General features: G+C 42.3%; 1 protein-coding gene across 2 annotated transcripts; it reads left to right on the top strand.

The window, feature by feature from the left end:
* On the top strand, positions 1–23,769 carry LOC139461122 (galactoside alpha-(1,2)-fucosyltransferase 1-like). Of its 2 annotated transcripts, none has more exons than XM_071242664.1 (2): positions 1–95; positions 20,250–23,769. In XM_071242664.1, exon 2 carries the CDS (start codon positions 20,312–20,314, stop codon positions 21,392–21,394), a length of 1,083 nt encoding a protein of 360 aa, XP_071098765.1. In that variant the 5' UTR covers positions 1–95; positions 20,250–20,311; the 3' UTR covers positions 21,395–23,769. The 2 variants fall into 2 exon arrangements, with proteins under 2 accessions (XP_071098765.1, XP_071098766.1); XM_071242665.1 differs by lacking the exon at positions 1–95 and adding an exon at positions 10,764–10,813.
* Positions 23,770–25,773: the final 2,004 nt, after the last annotated feature.

The following is a 25,773-nucleotide window of genomic DNA, read 5'->3' as shown; positions in this document are numbered from 1 at the left end:
CATGTTCAGACTGTCATGTCCGGTGTATTATTAAAACAAGGAAATGATCAAACATCGAGGAACAGGACAGTGTGGAGATGTGACGCCATGTCGGGGTAAGACAGTTTAAAAGTTTACCACTGTGTGTGGATATTTTATACTGACGCTACCACGTCGTCGCGAGGGTTCAGCCGAGCATGTTGTCGGTCCAACGGTGAGGTGAAATGGGGTTTAACGTCGCGTCCAAGATTATTGCACTTATATAGCGATGTGCATGTACGTGTGTGTGTTTATGTGGCTGCTTGTACTAGTCCGGACTGATGCCGATTTATAGTTCTAGCTCACTGAGATACCATGCCGCAGTTTAACATGAATACCCCACTCAGACACAGTATACTGACTCTGAGCCGACCAGTCCTTGTTTTAGCCCCTTAATGCCGAGCGCCACACAGGGTAACAACAAGTACCATCTTTTAACGTCTTTTGGTATGACGCGGCCAGGGATCGAACCCCGGACCTTCCGCTCTACAGGCGGACCCTCTACCACTAGACCACGGAGGCGGTTGTCGGTCCAACGACTGATGGTGTGATACATACCACTTTGTTATATCATATCTAGCCCATAGGTTAGGTAAGGTTATTTAGCGTGATTAGTTCTCCAAACCAAGGCTTGTTACATCTATGTGTTATACGGTTAACAACCTACCCTAAGATCTCGGGGCGTTGGCTTACGCCTGGTGATTTAAGTGTAATAGGATATTTATTCCCTACTTGAGATTCTGTCCAGGGAAAGTAATATCCTAGGTAAAAATCTATTGGGAATATTTGCCAAGGGTATTATTTCAACAGCTAGTATCTTACTGACACTGGAATATTTTCCCATATGAATATTCATTAATCATACACATTAATCGTTTACAATAGCGCCGTGGTCAAATCCTGTTTCGATGCGGGCCTTGGATACAATCATAATCACACACTGACGGTCATGAGTGAGTGAGTGAGCGTTTAACGTCGCTTTACGCAGTATTTTAACATCTTCCCGAGGCAAGGGCGTAAATTGGCAACAAAAGCCCAGTTTCCACCTTTAGAATTTCTTGGCTCGATCGTAGTGCCACCAGCGCTATTACGAGTTATGTCCGTTCTATATTCTTCCTATTGACCAATCAGATTCCACCTCTCACATCACTTGCATTTGCTTAAAAAAAAAAGGACAGTGCCCTCTCAAGACGATCTGATCGATAATCGCTAAGTGATCAAAACATTTGTGCATTTTGATTAAAAACATGAAAAGATAAGGAAAATATCTGTCGACACCCAGTTGACGGAACACATGCTTTGCAAATCCTGCAGTCGATCGAAATCTGCACGTTGAAATCCATGTTGTTTACGAAACGGTTGTCTAATTGGTTGGGAGATTTTGATTAGACAATACATAGACTCTTCAGTCCAGCCAAAATGTAACTCCGGAATTCGAGCCTCGTTCGCCAGGGTGAAAACTGGACTTTTACAGTCAGTTAACTCCCTTGCGTAGGGAAGATGATATTTCAATTATGTCAAGGCGTGTTAACCTGATGTGGGAGGAGGCCCGAGGTGGTGCAGGTCTTCTATAACGTTTACCACTTTGGGTAAATCCCAATGAACATACCATTACCATGGCGTTCGAACTCACGATTATAGGTTTCTGAGGCGACTAACTCATTCTCTACCCACACACCCAGTGAAGTATGACTGACTAGTTGGCATCTTCATGCAAACTACACTTATTTGCTCACTCACTCACTCACTCAATCGACAACCCAAACACCCAGCCAAAAACCCTCTTACCAAATCACTCACCCATTCACTCAAATAACCACTCACCCAAACACTCACTCACCCAAACACTCACTTACATTTACTGACTCATTCACTCACCCCTGCTGCTGTAGATTATACAGAATACAGGGCAGTGATACGTCCTGGTGCTGTAGATTATACAGAATACAGGGCAGTGATACGTCCAGGTGCTGTAGATTATACAGAATACAGGACAGTGATACGTCCTGGTGCTGTAGATTATACAAAATACAGGGCGATCATACGTCCAGGTGCTGTAGATTATACAGAATACAGGGCGGTGATACGTCCAGGTGCTGTAGATTATACAAAATACAGGGCAGTGATACGTCCAGGTGCTGTAGATTATACAAAATACAGGACAGTGATACGTCCAGGTGCTGTAGATTATACAGATAGAGGGCGGTGATACGTCCAGGTGCTGTAGATTATACAGAATACAGGACAGTGATACGTCCATTTGCTGTAGATTATACAAAATACACGGCGGTGATACTTCCAGGTGCTGTAGATTATACAAAATACAGGGCGGTGATACGTCCAGGTGCTGTAGATTATACAGATAGAGGGCGGTGATACGTCCAGGTGCTGTAGATTATACAGAATACAGGGCGGTGATACGTCCATTTGCTGTAGATTATACAGAATAGAGGGCAGTGATACGTCCAGGTGCTGTAGATTATACAGAATACAGGGCGGTGATACGTCCATTTGCTGTAGATTATACAGAATACAGGACAGTGATACGTCCAGGTGCTGTAGATTATACAGAATACAGGGCAGTGATACGTCCAGGTGCTGTAGATTATACAGAATAGAGGGCAGTGATACGTCCAGGTGCTGTAGATTATACAGATATTGTTTAATCGAAGATTCTTTCGTCTTCATTGTTTTTTTTCGCGAATACCTGGTGTCATAAACAGTCTTGAAATGAGTCCAAGTGTTTGATGTCATGTGTCTCTGTAATAGATATGAATTGAAACTTGTGAATTGTATTTTCATGTTCCTAAGAAGCTGTAGTTTTAAAATATAATGAAAAGATAAAACGTGATTTTTCACCTATAAGGTCCCTTATTTCATGTTTGGTCACATTTATTGAAAACTCCATAGTGCGAAATGATTGTCTGATATAATTGCCACATGGATACCATGGAGTGAAGCCCTTTGCGGGTGTCCCACCATCGTGATGTTGCGGGAATATTACTAAAAGCGGCGTAAAACAATACTCACTTCCTTGCTATTCTCATGTGACTGTATAAGCATTTAATTCAAAAGGCAAAACACCATTAGCTGTGACATGTGTTCAGAATCATCCTACTACCGTGGTCGCAAGATCAATGATTTATTATTCCTTCATATCCATTGTATCTAAACTGTATCTACTTCTACTCGGTATGGGGGGCACGGGTGGCCCAGTCGTCTAAGGCGCCGCGATTCGCCGTGCAGAGTTGCGTCCCTTGGGCACGCCGAAACCTATGATTCAATTCGAACCCGGGACTGACAAGTTAACCCTTTAACCACTAGGCTACCCCACTGCACCTCAGTCTTTCTGGATGTCACCGTATGAATCCACTATCCTATGTAATTGTGACAGCTGTGTCTATTGTTCTGTTACCTGCAAAGATGCACCACCATAGTGTGTCTTACTCAGCGGAGTAGCCTTGTGGTTAAAGCGTTCGCTCGTCACGCCGAAGACCCGGGTCCGATTCCCAACATAGGTATAATGTGTGAAGCCCATTTCTGGTGTCCCCCGCCGTGATATTGCTGGAATATTGCTAAAAGCGGCGTAAAACCATACTCACTCACTCACTTACTCAGCAGAGAGAAGGTTCATTCTGTAACAACTGACATCTGACCCGTGAGCATCCCGGGTAGATTAGGTCTTCAGAAACCCTTGCTTGCCGTAAAAGGCGACTATGCTTGTCGTTAGAGGCGACTAACGGGATCGGGTGGTCAGGCTCGCTGACTTGGTTGATGATGCATACCATCGTATCCCAAATGCATAGATCGATACTTATGATATCTATCACTGAATGGTCTGGCCCAGACTCGATTATTTACAGACCGATGGAATATTGCTGAGTGTGGCGTTAAACAACAACAGACAAACCAACAAACTGACACGTGTCTAATGATAGGGAATGTTGTATCAAGTGCCATGTCTGAGACTTTGACGTAATCAGGGTTAACAGCGGTGGGTCATAAGATATTTGGGACTGTGTTTAACCGCTACACGTGTTCAGGTCTAACCCCGGGAAGCAATCGTGCCCATTTCCACAGTGAAAATTCAAACACATCATGGGACCACAGGTGGCCCAGTCGTCTAAGGCGCCGCTATTCGCTGTGCAGATGCCTCCCTTAGGAACGCCAGAAATTTATGATTGTGGGTTCGAATCCCAGTTCGCCACGATTATGTTTTTAGGTTTGTCAGCACCAATCCCGTGCTCGTGGGTTTCACCGAAGTGGTAAAAGTCTGACACCTGCATCGCATTAAGCAGCCACGCCGTGAAATAACTAATACTGTTAAAAGCAAAGTTTGGTTTGTAGACAAAACAATGTGAATGTGGAATGGCTTGGATGAGACGCATTCAGTGGTAACTAACACTGTCTAACATTTAAGTTAAACAATTTAACCTCCAATAAAAAGACGTGTTGAATAAAACAGCATGTTTTTACATAAATAATTAAAAGACTTCATCTAGTTTCATCTCAGTTGTGTTTGACCTCGAATTTATTTTTAAAGTACCAGTAAACAATGAGTTCAAATGTCCATGACTTCCGTTTCACGAGGCTCTCTTCATGCATCTTTCTGATACGGGATGTTATGAAGTATTGTTTGAAGCCGTGTAAACCCAATCCAATCACTTAGTTAAAAGCTCTTAATATAAAAAAAACATTTTAACATACACATGAGATTAAAAATAAAAGTAACTTTTATGAATCTGCAGGGTAAATCTCGAAATGAAAAGGATATATATCCAGCATCGGACTTTTGAGACGCTCCCTTAATAGGCGTCGTCCTTGTGAATGCGTCTCACAATTCACAATCGTGTCCATGCACTTGATCCTGTAATCTGAACTTCACAATGAAAGTAGGGAGACAGAGACGTGAAATGTGGGTCATATATCAGCTGCATCTCGATCAACTCCCTCACGACATGGCGATATGCGATCCGTGTGACACTGACTGCATGTCGGAATGACAGTGTTGTCGTTCTATACTTGTCAAGGTTTGATAGGGATATTCCCTGTGAGGCAGGGCGTGTGTGTCCTCCCACTGGGGATACCATCCCTACCTCATCAGCTTGCTGGCTTCTTTGGCCATGTGGACAAGGCGTTCGACCCCCGACCAGAAGGTCCGTGGTTCGAATCCCAATAAGGGACTTTATTGCCGCTACATGAATGCCCAAGACTGATTGTTTGGAAGTGTTCTCATACAAACAGTATCTGATATTGGCGGATGTTTGGAAGTTTTGTGTGTTTGTTTGTTGTTTAACGCCGCACTCAGCCATATTCAAGCTATATGACGGCGGTCTGTCAATAATCGAGTCTGGACCAGACAATCCAGTGATTGACAACACGAGCATCGATCCACGCAACTAAGATACGATGACATGCATCAACCAAGTCAGCGAGCCTGACCACCCGATCCCGTTTGTCGCCTCTTACGACAAGCACGGGTTGCTGAAGACCCCGGATCTTCACGGGTCCTATGAATGCTACTCGATACTTGATAAGAATACTTGAATTTTTCACCCTGTTATGAAACTGACTCATGTAATTTTGTTTAATTAACTTAAAATGAATCTAAACACGTTTTCCCCCTGCATTTGAATAGAACTCCCCCAGTTTGTTTTCACTTAAAAGGGTTTACCCCCATGTATTGCACCATTGATCTTCTCCCCCCGGGGCTGACTGGAGTTTTAGTTCGGATTTGTGAAATATGTCTGTGCTTTACTCATATTGCTCCGTCATCAGCGAATTGAGAAGTTTGGGTAGGAGAGTTGACATTATCTAATAGATCATTGATCATGTTGTTAAACAGGATTGGGCTTTTAATGGTGCCTTGCGGCGTGCCATTGTCCTGTGACGTAGGATCAGATTGATTGATCCCTGTTTAACCTGATAGCGACCTGTCTTGCAGGCAGCTGTCAATGACGTTTGCCATGTTCCCCTCTACTCCATTTTGAGCAAGGTTTGTGAGGAGTCCGTCATGTCATACCATGTCGAAGGCTTTGCTCAGAAGCTATGTATTGTCTGTTTAATTGAGCTTTGGTTATTTCATTTGCCAGTCTTAGTATATGATCTAGACACGAGTGTCCCTTCCTGAAGCCACTTTGGTCAGGTTTGATGTGGTTATCAGTTTCAAGGTGATGCATGAACCTTTTTGTAGCCATGGCTTCAATAACTTTGCACATGTTTCAAGTGAGATCGGTCGATAAGTGATTGAGTGAGTTTGATTTTACGCCGCTTCTAGCAATATTCCAGCAATATCACGGCGGGGGACACTAGAAATGGGCTTCACACATTGTACCCATGTCGGGAATCGAACCAGGGTCTTCGGCGTGACGAGCGAACGCTTTAACCACTAGGCTACCCGACCGCCCCTCGGTCGATAAGAGTTTGGTAGGGTTCATCTATCCCTTGCTTTAGAAACGGGATAACTGCAGCATGTTTCCATACTTTTGGGACTTCTTCTTTGGACCATATCGAGTTATACAACTAAGTGAGTAAGCTTTTGGTTTGATCAGGTAGGTTTTTCCATGTCTCGTAACTGCTTGTGTCAAGACCAGGTGCTGTGCCTTTTCTATGTTGTATCGCATCATCAAACTCTGTCACAGTAAATGGTATATTGTATACCAGATGCTTGCTTTGTTGCTGTTTTGATATCGTAAGCAAAATATTTTTTTCCTGTTTCTTTGCTGCAATTATTGTTGCTGCTGACAGATGAGAAATGCTCAGCTAGAATGTTGGCTTTTATTTGACTGTATGCGCGTTTCTATCTTGGGATTTTTATAGGTTAACGCTTACCCCTGATTCCGTGTATTTTGCTCCAGACTGTTTTAGCATTTGTTTTTTACATTTAGAGATTTGCAGTCGGTCTGACATGACTCTTTTTGAGAATCGTCTATGAGGTGCCTTACTTTTATCCTTTCTGCCTGAACATTGGCGAAGGCTGGAGTATCCCTTTTTTACCTATTTAGGGCATTCTTTCTCATTCTCCTAGCTTTTGCTATTTCCTTGTTCAACAATGGTACTGGAGCTTTGCCAGTTTTGTGGTTTTTTGGAATTGATTTTTCAGCTGCGGCAATAATTGCTGAGGTGAGATTTTGGCAAAAAAGATCAGGCAATTTCTGAGGATTTGAATGATATACATTCCTTCCTGAATTTGGGCCAGTCAGACTTTGCATAGATCCATGTAGGCTGAGGATTGAGCCGTTCCTCTAATTGTGGTGGATGACCTATGCAGGTGAGTATAGGAGGTGAGGTGAATTGGGGTTTAACGTCGCGTCCAAGATTATTATATTTATATAGCGACGTGCATGTACGTGTGTGTGTTTGTGTGGCTGCTTGTACTAGTCCGGACTGATGCCAATTTATAGTGCTAGCTCACTGAGATACCATGCCGCAGTTTTAACATGAATACCCCACTCAGACACAGTATACTGACTCCGAGTCGACCAGTCCTTGTTTTAGCCCAGTGAAACCGAGCGCCAGACAGGGATACAACAAGTACCATCTTTTAACGTCTTTTGGTATGACGCGGCAGGGGATCGAATCCCAGACCTTCCGCTCTCCGGGCGGACGCTCTACCACTAGACCACGGAGGCGGTCGCTGACTATAGGAAGGCGGTTGCTTCCAAACGTGTCATCACGGACTTGCCATTGGCAATGTGAGGCGAGATTTCTGGTGCCAATTGTGAGGTCAATTGAGTGAGTGAGTGAGTGAGTTGGTTTTAACGCCGCTTTTAACATTATTCCAGTTATATCGCGGCGTGTCAGCTTAATGTGGGAGGAAAGCCCGAAGTGATGCAGGTCTCAGACGTTTACCGCTTCGGTGAAACCCACGAGCACGGGTATGGTGCTGACAAACCTAGAAACATAATGGGGGCGAACCGGGATTCGAACCCACAATCATAGGTTTCTGGCGTGCCCAAGGGACGCAACTCTGCACAGCGAATCGCGGCGCCTTAGACGACTGGGCCACCCGTGCCCCCTGAGGTCAATTGAACTCCTTGTGTTGCGGACATGGCTATAACGTGTGGGACTGACGTTGCTTGGAGATATGAGATTGTCGTTTGTTGTTGCATTAGGTGTTTAAGAGGTCGCCTTCTGCCTAGGCAATTTCGGCTGACCTGTCCCTCTTTGGGACTCCTGTGTGTGAGAAGGGTTCACATATCTATTGTGAGTTCGGTGTTCACATAATTTCTGTTTTTGCATTGATATGATTTCTATTTTCTTATATTGATATGATTTCATTTTTATCCTTGGCTGCTCTGTTTATATACGTTCGAGCAGCTGTCCATCTCTCAGAAATAGAGTTAGTTTGGCCTTCGCTATTGCATCTTTTGACTTTAGGAGATCTATGACAGATAGCGGATCTAACTGCAATTCTGGTTTTAACCTAGCCCGGGCTGGGGCATGGTCTTGACATTCTAGTAACAGGTGGTCAATGGTTTCGGCCTGATTGCAAGATGAACAAACCTTGTCATAGTGCTTTTTGTGACCAAGTCTGAGGCGTGAGATAGCAGTTTCAATTTTCCTTTCATTTGAGTATGAGTTTGGCTTTTGTTGGACGTTGGGTTGAATTTTGTATAGCCATCTGCCGATCTTACTTGCGTCCCATTGGGCTTGCCATCTTTTTGCTATGGAGGCTTTGATTTTGCTTTTTATCTCTAGTTTACTAAAGGGAATAGGCTCTATATCCGCTTTGTCTAGAGCTAGCTTCGCCAGTGAGTCTGCTTTTTCATTTCCATGAATATCTATGTGAGAGGGGATCCAACACAGCTCCACCTGGTGCCCTTGGTCCGATAGTTTTGTATATTCGTATAGAATATTGTTGACTGTGTTTGGCCTGGAGTTTGAGTTTATCCCACTGATGGCCTGAAATGCACTTAGCGAGTCTGATAGGACGACTGCCTTTGCTTCCGGGAGTTCCGGTATGAGTTTGAGTGCATGATGAATTGCCTCCAAGCGTCGTCTCAGGACCAAGGCTAATATAGCCAAGGTCACCTGGAAAGGATTAATTCATAAAAGTATTAATGAGAGAGCTACACAACACGTTCAGGTTGACTGGGAGTCAATGTGCAAATACAATGGGGATTAACAAATGGGATTACCATTTTTTAAGTAATGGAAATTAAGTGATTCTAGACATGTACATGTCACGGCTACAGGGTAATTAGCCTTTTGTCATGCAGACAGAGGCTGTCTCAAATCGGTCACCATGACAACGAGGCTAATTACATATCATTTATGTTTCGGTGTCCACACAGTCAAGACCGAACTCGTATGCACAACGTATCGTAGCGTACAGTCCCGCGTTAAAACTAGCCGTACACAAGATTCGATTCCATGCGTTTATATGTTAGGGCGGAACTCTTACTACCAACATTTGTAGGCGTAAAAGGCGACTATGCTTATCGAGAAGCATTCATAGGACCCGTGAAGATCCGGGGGTCTTCAGCAACCCGTGCTTGCCGTAAAAGGAGGCTATGCTTGTCGTAAGAGGCGACTAACGGGATCGGGTGGTCAGGCTGGCTGACTTGGATGATGCAAGTCATCGATCCCAATTGCGTGGATCGATGCCCATGATGTCAATCACTGGATTGTGTGAAAAAATATCAGGAGCCGAGTTAAAACTTGTGTTTTGTTTGTTTGTTTGTTTGTTGTTTAACGCCACACTCAGCAATATTCCAGCTATATGACGGCGGTCTGTAAATTATCGTGTCTGGACCAGACAATCCAGTGACTGACATCATGAGCATCGATACACGCAATACAACTTGTGAATTCATTCCATTAATTACCAGCAATTGAGACTCACAGACACATAAAATACCATTCATAATTCGGCGAAGTCTATATATGCACATAAGGAAGAGAATATATGGATGTCAACTTCTTTATTATGAGGGACACAATGTTTCGGAGTATATGCTTACTCCTTCATCAGGTGAATGTAAGCATATACTCCTAAACGATGAGTTACTCATAATAATTAATTTGACATCCGTATATTCTCTTCCTAATTTGTATCACTTCTAAATGCCATTCAAAGACCTAAGTAAACTACGGTTAAAACGAACTCAAAGGGACTACTATTCTTAGTTCGTTATAACCGTAGCATATATACAGCAAATTGTCGGGACCCAAAAAGTAAGTTCGTTATATCCGTCATCGTTAAAAAAGTGGTTTACTGTAAACGCACAGCATGACATTAAGTCGCATATTCAACACCTTTCCGAGGCAAGGGAGTTAACTCACTATGGGGTCCGTGGAAACTTGTATTGTCAGTTAACGCCCTTGCTATGGGAAGATGCATATTTATGAATTAACAATTTACACAGACTACTTATAATGTGTGATGACAATACCGCCCAGTCAACCAGCGAGTTCACATACACTTGAGGTCGCACTAAAATCTTCGTCAATATTTGGGAAAGAATATATAAAAAAACGTTGCCATCTAGGCTTGTGCGACTCGAGAGTTTACACATTCGTAGGGTTACATTTACTGACGCAAACTTTCGTCTGGACTATTATTGTAAACATTTGCGACTTTTTAAAACGGGTTTCCCGTGTGGTTGACGAATACTAAAGCATTCACCGGAGCTCCCAGTTGATAAGCTTCTTTGTGCACCCAAGCAAAGAGAGCCGCGTAGAAGCTCTCTGAAGCGTTTGCAATATAAACAGTGAGCCGGAGTCCTACCTGTCAGGAGAGACCGCTGTGAGAGGCCAGGAGTGGTGTCGTGTGCGGGTGGCTATGGAGAAGGTATGTGTGTCGACATTTTAACTTGGTGTAAAAGTGATTTTTATTGCTCCGTGTGTGTTTCTGTTTAACTTGCTCATTTTAAAACTGCCCAAGTGTACCCCGTGTTTACTGTTATCTGCTCGAGGACCACGTCCATTGCAGCCTGTACCCGCGGCAGGTGGATCCGGGGTTGGGGTAGCGAAACCAGTCACGAAATCAAGAGTCGGCTGGGAGTTGTGTTGAGACAGGATGAGTAGTGGGGACTGTATGTTTGCTGTGAGATACAGAGTGGTGGAGACTGTGTGTTTACTGTGAGATACAGAGTACTGGAGACTATGTTTGCTGTGAGATACAGAGTAGTGGAGACTGTGTGTTTACTGTGAGATACAGAGTAGTGGGGACTGTGTGTTTGCTGTTAGATACAGAGTAGTGGGGACTGTGTGTTTACTATGAAATACAGAGTACAGGAGACTGTGTGTTTGCTGTGAGATTAGAATAGTTGGGACTCTGTCTTTGCTGTGAGATACAGAGTAGTGGAGACTGTATGTTTGCTGTGAGATACAGAGTAGTGGAGACTGTATGTTTGCTGTGAGATACAGAGTAGTGGAGACTGTGTGTTTGCTGTGAGATACAGAGTAGTGGAGACTGTATGTTTGCTGTGAGATACAGAGTATTGGAGACTGTGTGTTTACTGTGAGATACAGAGTATTGGAGACTGTATGTTTGCTGTGAGATACAGAGTAGTGGAGACTGTGTGTTTACTGTGAGATACAGAGTATTGGAGACTGTATGTTTGCTGTGAGATACAGAGTAGTGGAGACTGTGTGTTTACTGTGAAATACAGAGTAGTGGGGACTGTGTTTTCCGTGACATATAAAGTAGCGGGGACTGTGTTTACAGTAAGATATAGTAAAGTGGGGGCTGTGTGTTCCGGGTGTATGTTAGAACTTACAGCGAAACGTCGCTTCTAATTGTAATAAATAAGTTGTTCATCCATACAGAGCTCCAGATAACTTTTTGAGCAATTGAGTTTTTACTCGAAGGTTTCTATTTTAATTGGGTTTTAACTTTTTTCATTGGATAACCAATATTTTTTCACTTATCTATTCATCACTCCATTAGGTTTTTCTCAAATTTAAAAAAGAAAGAAAAACAATTGAAATGTTTTAGACGTAAATATAATGTTTTAAATACATAGGCTACACCCGGAAAGTAAATTAGCTCGTGCATGTTATTGTGTTTCGGAAATTAGCTCCGTTGGGTATTTACGCGTGCTGTTTTTATACATTTGCGTTTTTCAATTAATGCATGCGTTTCTGTACACAAGTAATTAGGTTTTGAATAATTTTGGAGGCATTTTACGCAAATGCGCAGCTTATCTGTAGCTCTGTCCCTATATCTTATCCTTACCTGGTACTCCAACTTCTAAATGCCTCTCAACGAAGTTATTATTCTATCAACGAAATGCTGGAAAAGAATATTGTTCCTCTGCTTTACAAGTATTATTTTGAAGACGAAACAATTTTATCCATCGGACACGCTTGATGGTCTCGCAATGAGACGAAAACCATGTAAAGATTTCAAGAAGCGATATCATTGAGGATCCCTTCTCAGATGTTATCTGCACCGACACCGGCCTGGTGTGTAGCTTCTCTGTCACGAACATCGCAGTGTTGTTCTACACGGATGTCTCCTAGGAACGGTAGCAGGGGGTGCTACTATCCACAGATAACCACGCCCCATTCCCCAACCGACCGCCTCCGTGGTCTAACGGGAGAGCGTCCGCCCGGAGAGCGGAAGGTCCGGGGTCCGAGGTTCGATCCCCAGCCGCGTCATACGTTAAAAGATGGTTCGTGTTGTTACCCTGTCTGGCGCTCGGCATTAAGGGGCTAAAACAAGGACTGGTCGGCTCGGAGTCAGTATACGTGTCTGAGTGGGGTATTCATGTTAAACTGCGGCATGGTATCTCAGTGTGCTAGCACTATAAATCGGCATCAGCCCGGACTAGAACAAGCAGCCAAACACACACATACACATGCATGCACGTCGCTATATAAGTGCAATAATCTTGGACGCGACGTTAAACCCCATTTCACCTCACCATTCCCCAACCTGCACGCCACCAAAAAGACGTTGTCAACATACCAGCTGTCGAAATATGACACTGATTAAGGTGGTTCTTTGCATAGCAGAAAAAAATTATTACGCTTTGGAAACAGTACATTATCCGAATATGAAATTAATCACACGATCTGTCGGATCTAACCCTGCCAGTAAAATATAATACTCAGTGAGTGAGTGAATATGGTTTTATGCCGCTTTTATCAATATTCCAGCATTATCACGGCGGGGGACACCAGAAATGGGCTTCACACATTTTACCCATGTCGGGAATCGAACCCGGGTCATCGGCGTGACGAGCGAACGCTTTAAACACCAGGCTACCCGACTACCCCTAATACTCAGTGTTTGCTAAGGGTGAAAAGACAGTTCTCGTTGTTGAAAAAAGTATTATATCAACTTCATGACGCTTCAGGCCCAAAATAATTGTTTGTTTGTTGTTTTGATTCAGCAATATTCTGGCTCTATGACGGCGGTCTGAAAATTATCGAGTCTGGACCAGACAATCCGGCGTTTAATATCATGAGCATCGATCTACGCAATTGGGATCGATGACATGCATCAACCAAGTCAGCGAGCCTGTTGGCGTTAAACAACAAACAAACAAACAAAGCATATATATATAGTGGGCATTTCGTGACCAAGTCATCTCTTAAATGCTCCGTTGCGTCCCTTTAAGGCGCATTATGAAATCACACGGTACAACTAGTTGTATACAATTTATGGCATCGTGTCAACCTGCAATTAGGACCAACTTTTCTTTTGAGGTATGCAACTTGTTGGTCGTGAGTTGTACAAAAGAGGACATTCTCTATTTACACGCGACATGCTGTACGCATGCAGCCAATCAGAACGCGTAAGAAAATCACGTGATATGTACACTTCAATTTGTGAACAGAAAAGACGACTTACGTCGGTAACGTTTCCTTTTGAATTTCAATGACCCACAAAGAGTTGGCACGTAGAATAACCAAGTAACAAATTTTAAGTTTTGGTTGCATCGGTCATTTTGTCTGTCTCTAGGATAAACTTTTCACAGTTTCATTTGAAACAGCAGGCTAGATGACGGTAAGCATAGACCCGTGAAGACCCGGAGTAGAATTGACCTTTTTCACACTTTCGCCATCTTGGATCGAAAACGAGGCTTCGAGAGCATAGCTCCATGCAGTGTGAGTCGCATCAGCTCATAGGGAACAGACATCATGTTGTGCATTTCTCTGATGGACATTTCAAACAAACAAAAAATGGTATCCTCTGTATCTAATACAGAAAATATTTCACATTTAATCATGAGGTCCAACTTAAATATGCCTGTAATACACTGGAATTAACATTTTGCTGTCAGGATCCCGAATGTGAATCGAAAGATGCATTTCGAGATACGTATTTCAGAAATAGATTGTTTTATCATAACCTCGTTGGCATATAGGTACAATGTGACAGTACATACTTCGGCGTGACGAGCTAACGCTTTAACGCTTTAACCAATAGGCTAACCGACCGCCCCGAGGAAATATAAGAATTGATACAACCACCAACTTCTTGAACACCCTCACCTAAAGCTGTATGATGAGAGGTAATTGTATATCAAAAGGAAGCTACTAATACATTTATCCTGAATATTTTGAAAATGTCTTGATCAGATATGAGTACAGTTAAAATAACAAAAGATAAAAAAAAATTAACTTCAATTGGTAATCAAGCCAAGATAAAATATATGTATCGGTACAAATTATGTTGATGGAACAATCTGGATTTCTTATATTTAACAAAGAAAAACAAACCGAAATTTTCATATCTTTATTTCTCACAATATAAGATTTCAAAACTTAACATGGACCGGGTGTCTTTGTCAGTCAAAAACACCTAATTAAATTCCAGGAGAAAATAATTTTCTTGCTTGTAAACAAATGCTTTTTGAGTGTGTGATAAATATTGGCCGTGTTGTTTTGTGAGTGAGGCTTTTCACTTCCTCGTCCTTTGACAGGACGCACATTGTAACCAGTGTGTTACTGTTAGCAGAAAGCTCCTACAGACATCCATCACCCGGATACTAGTACTTCATTGTGTTGACTCGCTGACCTGAAATGAACAAATCAATAATATTGTAATAATATTTCTACTTCAATAACATTTTTTTTATAAACAATGCATATTCACCTTCTCTCAAAATAGTGCTTATTTAGAAAACAACATTCATCTCAAATTGAGAAATTTAAGGAAAATTAATCAGTGTGTAACATTACATGCAACTTTAGAACAATCTTGAAGGCATCAATTCATCTGATATGTCTAAAACTCAAACAGTATATTCTGTGTAAACAGTAAACTCAACAGATGCATCAATTTAATGACAGTGTACTACAGCTCTCTATATCAATGTTACACAGAAATTTACTCTTGGTTTAATGAAACACGTTTTGATATTTGTATTACCGGTATGTATTTAATCATGTCATACTTTATTTAGTCTGACCATGCTGAAAACATACTTTCGCTAGAGTGAAATAAATAAGATTTTTATTAAAATCAGGTGAAATATCCCGTTTTTTCATCCCTACAGTTTGTCGGCCTTATTGACACTATGGTAAGGTCATGAAGATCACAAAGAAAATATAAGACTTGAATTTATTTTGTCAAATATAATGTTTATCTCTTCTTGTTGTTTACTAAAGTATATATCTTGACTTAGAAAGCATTAACTTTGTCACATCACAAGATGAGGTAAATTCATGCTATCATCGTTATTTGACAAGGAAAACAAATTTCTTCCATGTATTTATATTTTTTATATTTCTCGTTTTGATTGAATTATATAAATTATCAAAATGATCACACCACTTGACTTGATTGAAATAAACTAAAGTTCTAATGATTGTTAACAATAGTAAAATATTACACCATAACAATATGATTATTGCAAAATGACACAGTAAGCACAACTATATTCTTACATATAAATTGATATGATTAATAATCAATAATACATGGCAGTTGCTTACACAAAAGAAATCATTTTGTTTTTATAGTTTCAAAACATGTTTGTGGACATAAAGCCAGATGGGTTTCACAATTAAACAAAGAGAATAAATGAGTTATGATTGCAATACGCATTGGAATTAAAAATAATTCTGTTTATACTTTAATTTTGGTAGAAATATTGTTTACAAAATTGCAAATCAAACTGTCATTTACTTCAAATATTTAAACACCTTTTATGTAATAATTCAGTTGAAATATTACACCTCATGGTATCTAATCTGTCAACATTGAGAATCGAAATAACAACTTTCACAATATCGACAGCACAAGTAGATCTAGAGGTCTAACATTTTATTGGAATGCATTTGAGTCCATTACAATTTACAGCAAATACGCAGCTGATGCAAAATTCTGATTTGTTACGATTGTAAATTCTCAGTAGGTTACAATTTGATACATGATATCAACATATCAATTTAGTAAGTTTCTGACATATATATAGATATGGTCAAAAGATCTATACTTCGACTTCAAATACAACCCGCAAAATTATTTAAACTCACAATAAATAGTTTGGCTTAATGGTGTGTAAACAATGAGTTATTCTTTACAAAATCTCAGTAGCATTTGTATTAAGTCTGTTCAGCTACCATAGACTGCACTGAGAGTTACCAGGTGGTCATGGATATTTTAAAATGAAATCACAACAGAACGGCCAGACTCAAATTTATTTCGGTAAGGAGACCGGATAACAGTTGAATAGTTTGTCAATGATAAGAATAAGAACAATGTTCAATAATTACTATAAATGTACCGGGATGGTTAAATTGTCAGTTTGTCCCGATTGCGTGCCTTGTTGACATCTCCATGTGTTTCATGTGCTATCCAGCCTTCACCTTCTGCTCTCCAAGCCTCGCTTTCAAACCGGAAGTAGCGAAGTGTGAAAAAGGTCAATAGGCCTTCAGAAACCCATGCTTACCGTAACAGGCGACTATGCTTGTCCTAAGAGCCGACTAATGGGATCGGGTGTGCAGGCTCGCTGACTTGGTTGATGCACGTCATCATATCCCAATTGCGTGGATCGATGCTCATGGTGTCAATCACTGGTACAGACTCGATTATTTACAGACCGTCGTATAAGCTTTAATATTGTTGAGTGCCGCTTTAAACAACAAACAAAACATCCCTCACACGGCTATCAGTGAACATAGTTTTTGTAACAGCAGGTCATCCATTGTGATGTCACGCGTCAACATTGTTGTACATATTGATGTTTCTTTGAGGAGCTGGTGAATTAGTACACAGCAGTTCATTTCTATGGTTTCAATTTTGAATCATAAAGTACTGCGGCACGTTGTAAGCCACGAAAGCAAATTAATCGCTCATCCCAGGGTGCGTTGCAAAGCGCCAATCGCTTGTAAGCAATGTACAGCGATATCGCCTTACAACAGTGTGCTAACTTTCAGCTGCTTGCAAGCGAAACAATCGCTGACTGAGGTTGCTTCGTTCTCAAACAAAAATAGCGGCTTACTTTGACAGCGGAACAAGGAATTCTTGACTGGATCAACGAGAAAATGAGCTAAGGTAGCTAACACCCCATCATCCTCAGTCTGCTCCACATCTTCAAAGTAGTCATAAATTTCATCAGCTCGTCATCGAGCCTCTTCTATTACGTTCTTCATTACGCGGATGGTCAGGCTCGGTGACATGGTTGATGCATGTCATCGTATCCCAATTAAGTGGATAGATGCTCATGATGTCAATCACTGGATTGTCTGGTCCATACCCGATTATTTACAAACCGCCGTCATATAGCTGGAAGATTGCTGAGTGTGGCGTTAAACAACAAACAAACAAACAAACGTCAATGCAACCAAGCGGTAGTAGTGCCGCCATTTTGGAAGAGTGCGCAAGCGCTTCGAACTGTTGCAGACCCCGGTTTGAGCGATGAATTTGCTTTCTCTAAGCGATTCGTGGCTTGCAACGCGCCCCCGATGTCTGCAACAGTTCGAAGCGCTTGCGCACTCTTCTAAAATGGCGGCGCAACTAGCGCTTGGTTGCCTTGACGTAATGAAGACGTATTAGAAGAACCTCGATGACGAGCTGATGAATTTATGACTACTTTGAAGATGTGGAGCAGACTGAGGATGATGGGGTGTTGGCTGCCTTTACTCATTTCCTCGTTAATCCAGTCGAGAATTTCTTATTTCGCTGTCAAAGTCAGCCGCCATTTTTGTTTGAGAACGAAGCGACCTCAGTCAGCATTGTTTCGCTCGCAAGCGGCTGAAAGTTAGCGCACTGTTGTAAGACGAATCGCTGTACATCGCTTACAAGCGATTGGCGATTTGCAACGCACCCCTTGAGTTTCAATGTTGAATCATAATTTGAATATACCGTATTCGACGTAATAAGCGCCCCGCTCTAATAAGCGCCCATGGCGATATTTGCTAATATATTGGCAAGTGAATAATCCCAATTAGTACCCCTTCGGATTGATCAATGTACACAAGACTTATTTATTCGCGTATAATACGCACTCGTGTGTTATATGCACCCTTAATAACAGGCAATAAAATTCTGGAACAGTTCAGGCTATCAGCATAGACCACGAAATTTAGCTTTCAACTCTGTTTTTTCCACCAAAATAATATTCTGATATTCTGAGAGCGCCCTGGGCGCTTATTACGTCGAATACGGTATCTGAAATATCTTTTCACCACATAAATTTCTCTAGAATAGGTCCATGTATTTATTACTGTATTACGATATAAAATGCCATATATTGATGATACTTTTGATAATCTGCTGTTTGTATAGTTAAAGCTTAATATTCTGTTTTTTTAATCGATGTGTACTATACGATGAGTGAGTGAGTGAATATGGTTTTACGCCGCTTTTAGCAACATTCCAGCAATATCACGGTGTGGGGCACCAGAAATGGGCTTCACACATTGTACCCGTGTTGGGAATCGAATCAGGCCCTGTTCTTCGGCGTGACTAGCGAACGCTTTAACCACTAGGCTACCCCACCGCCCCTGATATACTATGAACGGATATTAGAGGACATACATATATGTCCTAGAACAAGTAGCTGAGTGGGGACATTTTGGTTGGCCATGACATAGAAATACTAGAATGTATTGTCGTTAGCCACAGCAATTCTCCCCACTGACACCGAGTCACAAGGGCTTACAGGTAAGCTTAGAGGAGTTATGCCCCTTTTTACTTGTCGACCACTCCACCATGTTTTGACATTACAGCGGAATGACCTTTCGCGAACTTTGACCCACCAATCAAACGACTGACAAGAAATCGACATTTGCCAATCAGAAGGCAGCTATCTCAAGCTCGAAAACATATTTTGACGTATTCTCGATTAAAAAATTTAAAACTGACCAAAACAACATTCTAGAATGGCTTATAGCTGGCCTAGATTGTGCGGATATAATCATAAAACCCGTGTCGTTTGGAATACCTAGTGTTAAATATTTCGAGGTTGCATGGTTAGAAAACACATTCCGACTGCCACTTTCAGGATCTCGTAAGCGACGCTCTGATTGGTTGGATGAAAGGTCGTGCTGACGTGACCCGTAATGGGATGTTCCAGATCTTTTTTTAGCGGTAGCGAGAACTAAGATCTGGTTTTAATGAGATTGAGCGGAAAATTGATTTTCGCCACATACAACAAGTACATTGTCGTATAAAAGAATCTCGTAATGCATAACCTCACCCAGAGGTGTCAAATTACGACAAAGAAGGGCAAAGTATACGGAATTGAGGTGGTGCACGCTTTGTCCTTCAGGAAAAAAGGCATTATTTTGTTCGATTACAGCTCCGAAACAGCTGATAAACAAAACATTTCGTCGCACGTACAGTAAAGTACAGTTATTACGACTTTTAGTTCGTTATAATCGTAGTTCGTTATAAGCATATATACAGCATAACTACAGCAAATAGTCGGGACCAAAAAAGTAAGTTCGTTATATCCGTCAGTTCGTTGTAAGCGTGTTCGTTATAACCGTAGTTTATTGTATTTATATCGGTGTAGGATATTATATGGCGACTATGCTTGTCTTAAAAGGCGACTAACGGGATCGGGTGGTCAGGGTCGCTGACTTGGTTGATGCATGTCATCGATCCCAATTGCGCGGATCGCTGCTCATGATGTCAATCACTGGATTATCTGGTCCAGACTCGATTATTTACAGACCGCCGTCATATAGCTGGAATATTGCTCAGTGCGGCGTAAAACAACAAACCAACCAACTAATATATCTTTACCATTTGTATTCGAGGATGTTTTAATTCAAAAGTGTTATTTTCGGTATATTATCACATGTTTTGTATTTCATAGGTACGCCTGACAAGAACGATCCAACCCTAAAGTCAAGGTCATGATATACCGTCAATGTCACGATGAAGGTCAGACAGTTGCTGGTGAGAATGACATGCGCACTGGTCCTGTTTTCCACCGGACTTCCGATTCTCTGGCTCATGCGCGGTCTGCCCCAATCCCACATGGTCATCGCAGAGGGCAACATCGGGAATCTGACCGACGGCAGCAATGAAACTTGGAAAGTTCCATCCCCGTCAAGGACAACATTGACCAGTACAGTCTCCGTCTCGCTTACTGGGAATGTCAGCACAACTGACCCCTGTGGATCCAGATACGTGACTGTGTCCCCGCGAGTTGACACAACACCCAAGGTTGTGGTGCTGGCCGGTGTCGGTCGTCTTGGCAACAAGATGTTCCAGTATGCTGCATTGATGGGTTTGGCGCATCGGCATAGTTTTACGCCGTATGTGTTTCAGAACGAGAACCTGGCGAAAACATTCGAGCTGTCGCACATATCGCAAACCCAATACACAAACCTGCCGGTGTATTTTGAGAAGGCAGCTGCCTCCTACGACCCCTGCGTTGAGACAATGCGAAGAGACTGGAGCTGGAGGCTCGGTGGGTATTACCAGTCGTGGCGATACTTTGAAGACGTCGTCGACATCGTGAGAAAAGAGTTTACTTTCAAGGAGAACATTCGCACACCTGTCAGAGACTATTTTGCTCAACTCGAGGCTAAGTTTAAAGGTCGTCCAAAGGTCGGAGTTCACATCCGGCGTGGTGACATGGGAGTTCCTGTATCTGCCAAGAGGGGCTATACTGTTGCCCCCGCGACGTATTTCCATAAGGCAATGGCGTATTTTAGAAGCAAGTTGAAAGACCCTTTATTCATTGTGTGTTCGGATGATATGAATTGGGGTAGGACTCAGTTTGGGAAGGAAAAAGACGTGGAGTTTCTTCATAAGAATGAAAACGTCGACCTGGCGACGCTGAGTAACTGCAACCACAGCATCATCTCCACGGGGACCTACGGGTGGTGGGGGGCGTGGCTGGCCGGAGGGGAGACGATCTATTACAAAAACTTTCCGAAAAATGGCACGTGGTTGGCAACTCAGTATGTAGCAGCTGATTACTTCCCTCCGTCGTGGATCGGGATGGAGTGAGTGAGTGAGTGAGTGAGTGAGCGTGGGTATGTTGGTGCGTGAGTGGTTGAGTGAGTCTGTCAGTCAGTGTTTGTGAAGGAGTCAGAGTGGGTGAAGACCGCCTCCGTGGTCTAGTGGTAGAGCGTCCGCCCGGAGAGCGGAAGGTCCGGGGTTCGATCCCCGACCGCGTCATACCAAAAGACGTTAAAAGATGGTACTTGTTGTTACCCTGTCTGGCACTCGGCATTTAGGGGCTAAAACAAGGACTGGTCGGCTCGGAGTCAGTATACTGTATCTGAGTGGGATATTCATGTTAAACTGCGGCATGGTATCTCAGTGAGCTAGCACTATAAATTGGCATCAGTCCGGACTAGTACGAGCAGCCACATAAACACACACACGTACATGCACGTCGCTTTATAAGTGCAATAATCTTGGACGCGACGTTAAACCCCATTTCATCTCACCTCACCAGAGTGGGTGAGTGAGTATTGGTTGAGTGAGTGAGGGTGCGGGGGTGAGTGAGAGATCGAGTGAGTCAGTGATGGTGAGTGAGTCAGTCAGTGTGGGTGAGTGAGTGGTTGAGTGAGTGAGGGACTTGTTTTAATGACCCTTTAAACAGTATTTCAGTTTTTATCACGGCGTTTTAGCTTGAGAGGAAAGACGGAAGCAGCGAGTTGGGTTCTGTTTCCAGTTAAATCCACGATGCTGACATACCAGTGTCACAAACCAGGATGAATCTTGAATTCCAACCCATGATCTGTAAATCGTCGCACAAACTAAGGGACGCAACTCTGCATAGCAGACTACGGCAACTTGGAACTGTGGTGGACTCGTGTCCCCACAGCAGGAGTGAACAATTACCCATAACACGAATATGTATTGCGGGAAGATGGGCCGAGAGTTTGTGATCTGATACTGAAGCTACATCCGTGTCGTGATAACTGTTACTATCGAAACATAACACAAGTGTTTTCAATTTATTTGTTTGTTTGTTGTTTAACGCAGCACTCAGCAATATTCCAGCTCTTTGAGGGCGACTTGTACATAATCGAGTTTGGACCAGACAATCCAGTGATTGAGATCATGATCATCGATCTACGTCATTTGAATACGGCAACATGCACCTACTAAGTCAGAGTGCATGACGACCCGTTCCCGCTGGGCGCTTCTTAGGACAAGCATAGGTTGCTGAAGACTAATTCTAACCCGGATCTTCACAGGGTACAAGCATAGGTTGCTGAAGACCAATTCTAACCCGGATCTTCACAGGGTACAAGCATAGGTTACTGAAGGCCAATTCTAACCCGGATCTTCACAGGGTACAAGCATAGGTTGCTGAAGACCAATTCTAACCCGGATCTTCGAGGGGGTACAAGCATTGGTTGCTGAAGACCTGTTCTACCCCGGATCTTCACAGGGGTACAAGCATTGGTTGCTGAAGACCTATACTAACCCGGATCTTCACAGGGGTACAAGCATTGGTTGCTGAAGACCAATTCTAACCCGGATCTTCACAGGGTACAAGCATAGGTTGCTGAAGACCAATTCTAACCCGGATCTTATCAGGGTACAAGCATAGGTTGCTGAAGACCAATTCTAACCCGGATCTTCGAGGGGGTACAAGCATTGGTTGCTGAAGACCAATTCTAACCCGGATCTTCACAGGGTACAAGCATAGGTTGCTGAAGACCAATTCTAACCCGGATCTTCGAGGGGGTACAAGCATAGGTTGCTGAAGACCAATTCTAACCCGGATCTTCGAGGGGTGTCTCAAATTGTCAAATAGGTCCCAAAATATTAACATATCCAAGAGGAACGACAACACGAGTTAGAATTGTAAGATGTTGCTCACGATATCAATCACTGGTTTGTCTGGTCCATAATCGGATTATTTGCAGGCCGCTGTTATATAGCTTGAATACTGATGAGCACAAACAAAGACAAACAAACAAAACGAGAGCCGAAGATCGCTTTGCACTGGGGTCTGGACTAGAAAAGTTTCAATCCTAAATTTTCACGCCAATAATATCATTAATACTGTTGGTTACAAAGCAACGTAGTCTATACCACCGAGAGCAAAGTGATCGGATGGGATGGAATGCTGTCAACATCTGGACCTATTCTTGTGACTGAAGTCATGCTGCTCTTGTCCGGTCTTCTTATGGTAGGACAGTATGTTTGCCTTCCAGTAAAGCAGTACCATTGAATAACATTCTCATACTGAAGACTGCACTGACAGATAATGAGATTATTTGCTGCATGTGCTTTCCTATTTTCGTATATTATAGATAAAAATGTTTTTACGCGAGCCTTTATTCCTATTATATAGGACCGGTGAATAACCGGGGTAGAATAGGTCTTCAGCAACCCTTGCTTTCCGTAAAAGGCGACTAACGGGAGATCAGCTTCGCTGGCTTCGCACATGTACTTCATTTCCCAAATGCCAATTGCTATGGTACCTTACTTTTGACGGCATTGGTACAAGGAAACCAATTGCGTGGATCGATGTTCATGATATCAATCACTGGAATGTCTGGTCCAGACTCGATTAATTACAGACTGCCGTCATGTAGCTACCTTATTATTACCTGGATCGGTCATATGTCATTCTTGGATCCATGGGGAGTATACAATCCACGCTGTCGAATGAGGCGGTGGTCACATCTCGCTTTACCGGATTTGTTATGCAGTTATTACTATCCTTCCAAATTACAATCCCTCCTATTTTATAACTGAATGCCTGGATCCCCTTTCACGTTTATGTTTACTGTTATATAAATAAAAGCGACGAAACCCTTAACATATTCATAGAAGACCAGTGGTTCCATTCCTACTATATCATGAGCACGTGTCCATGTGTCACAATCAAGTGTCCATGTGTCACCATCGTGTGTCCACGTGTCACCATCGTGTGTCCATGTGTCACCATCAAGTGTCCATGTGTCACCATCGTGTGTCCATGTGTCACCATCAAGTGTCCATGTGTCACCATCGTGTGTCCATGTGTCACCATCAAGTGTCCATGTGTCACCATCGTGTGTCCGTGTGTCACCATCATGTGGTGAGGTACTAGGTGTTCGGGAAAAGGTGAGCGTACCCCCGACCGGTGGCACACGTCACAAACACATGCAAAGGCAAGGCAATTCTTCACCTGGCAACACACGAGAACATATGGTATAAGTCAAACTAATCCTAAATCAGAATGCCGCCAGATCCGATTTTCTTATTACCTGGCAATAACTTGTTAGCTTTATGATTGTTCAATCTAATTAAAATCAGATCTTAGTTCTCGCTACTGCTCAACAAAGATCTGAAGACATCCCATTAGGGGTCACGTCAGGACGACCTTTCATCCAACCAATCAGAGCGTCGCTTACCAGATCCTGAAAGTGACAGTCGGAATGTGATTTCTCATCATGCAGCCTCGAAAACTTTAAAACGGGGTATTCCGAACGATAGTTACGGGCTTAATGACTGAATCTAAACAACCTAGACCATATATTAGCCATTCAAGAATGTTCTTTTGTTCAGGTTTCAAATTTTTAAGCGAGAATTTGTCAAAATATGTTTCGAAGCGTAGTCGCCAATTTGAAATTAATGCCGTAAAGCACGAGAAAGCTGCCTTCTGATTGGCTAATGTCGACTTCTTGTCAGTAAATCCATTGGTCGCTCAGAGTTAGCGAAAGCTCGGTTTGACGTGACCGTAATAGGATGTCATCAGATCTTTGTTTAGCGGCAGCGAGAACAAAGATCTGATTTTAATGAGATTTATGAATGTTATATATTTAATTTGCTTTTCTCTCGGAAGACACTGACATCGTCTTCAATTTTTGTTTTGTTTTCGTATGGACAAATTCTTGCTACCATTGTCCAGTATCAGCGGTCAGATTTGAGTGCATTTGGTCAAGATGTCTTTTTCACACTTTTGTCATTACTAATACATGAATGGGTTATAGGCATTACTTAGAAGTTGACGAATGACAAAGAAGAGATAATTTATGGATAATAACTTCTTTAATACTGTAAAAAGCGACTTCGGTGTTGACTCAAGAGTCCTGCTTGACAACGGTATAAGGATCTACACCGAAACGTCGCTTTTTACAGTATTAAAGAAGTTGTTATCCATAAATTATGTCTACTTTGTCAAAGTATACTTTGTATTGTCATTCCAGCCAGTTTCTTGGAAGGTACACAACTATATCATCAAAATGACATTAAATATTTGCGATTGGTTTCTTGAATAAAATTGCAATATGTGTGAATATTATAACATATTCCTTGTGATTCATGCAATGCAATGCAATGTAATGCTTTTACCTGTTTATTAATAAACGTCTCATGTACTTTAGAGACTCTAATCACTCTTTTTGCGAGTTGTCTTCGTATGTGTTATATAT

Source organism: Haliotis cracherodii, unplaced genomic scaffold (assembly GCF_022045235.1).
Source record: "Haliotis cracherodii isolate W230 unplaced genomic scaffold, xgHalCrac1.p SCAF_14, whole genome shotgun sequence".
In the NCBI taxonomy this organism is placed as follows: Eukaryota; Metazoa; Mollusca; class Gastropoda; order Lepetellida; family Haliotidae; genus Haliotis; species Haliotis cracherodii.
Note: the sequence above shows the minus strand (reverse complement) of the source record. Positions and strands in the feature narration are given on the sequence as shown.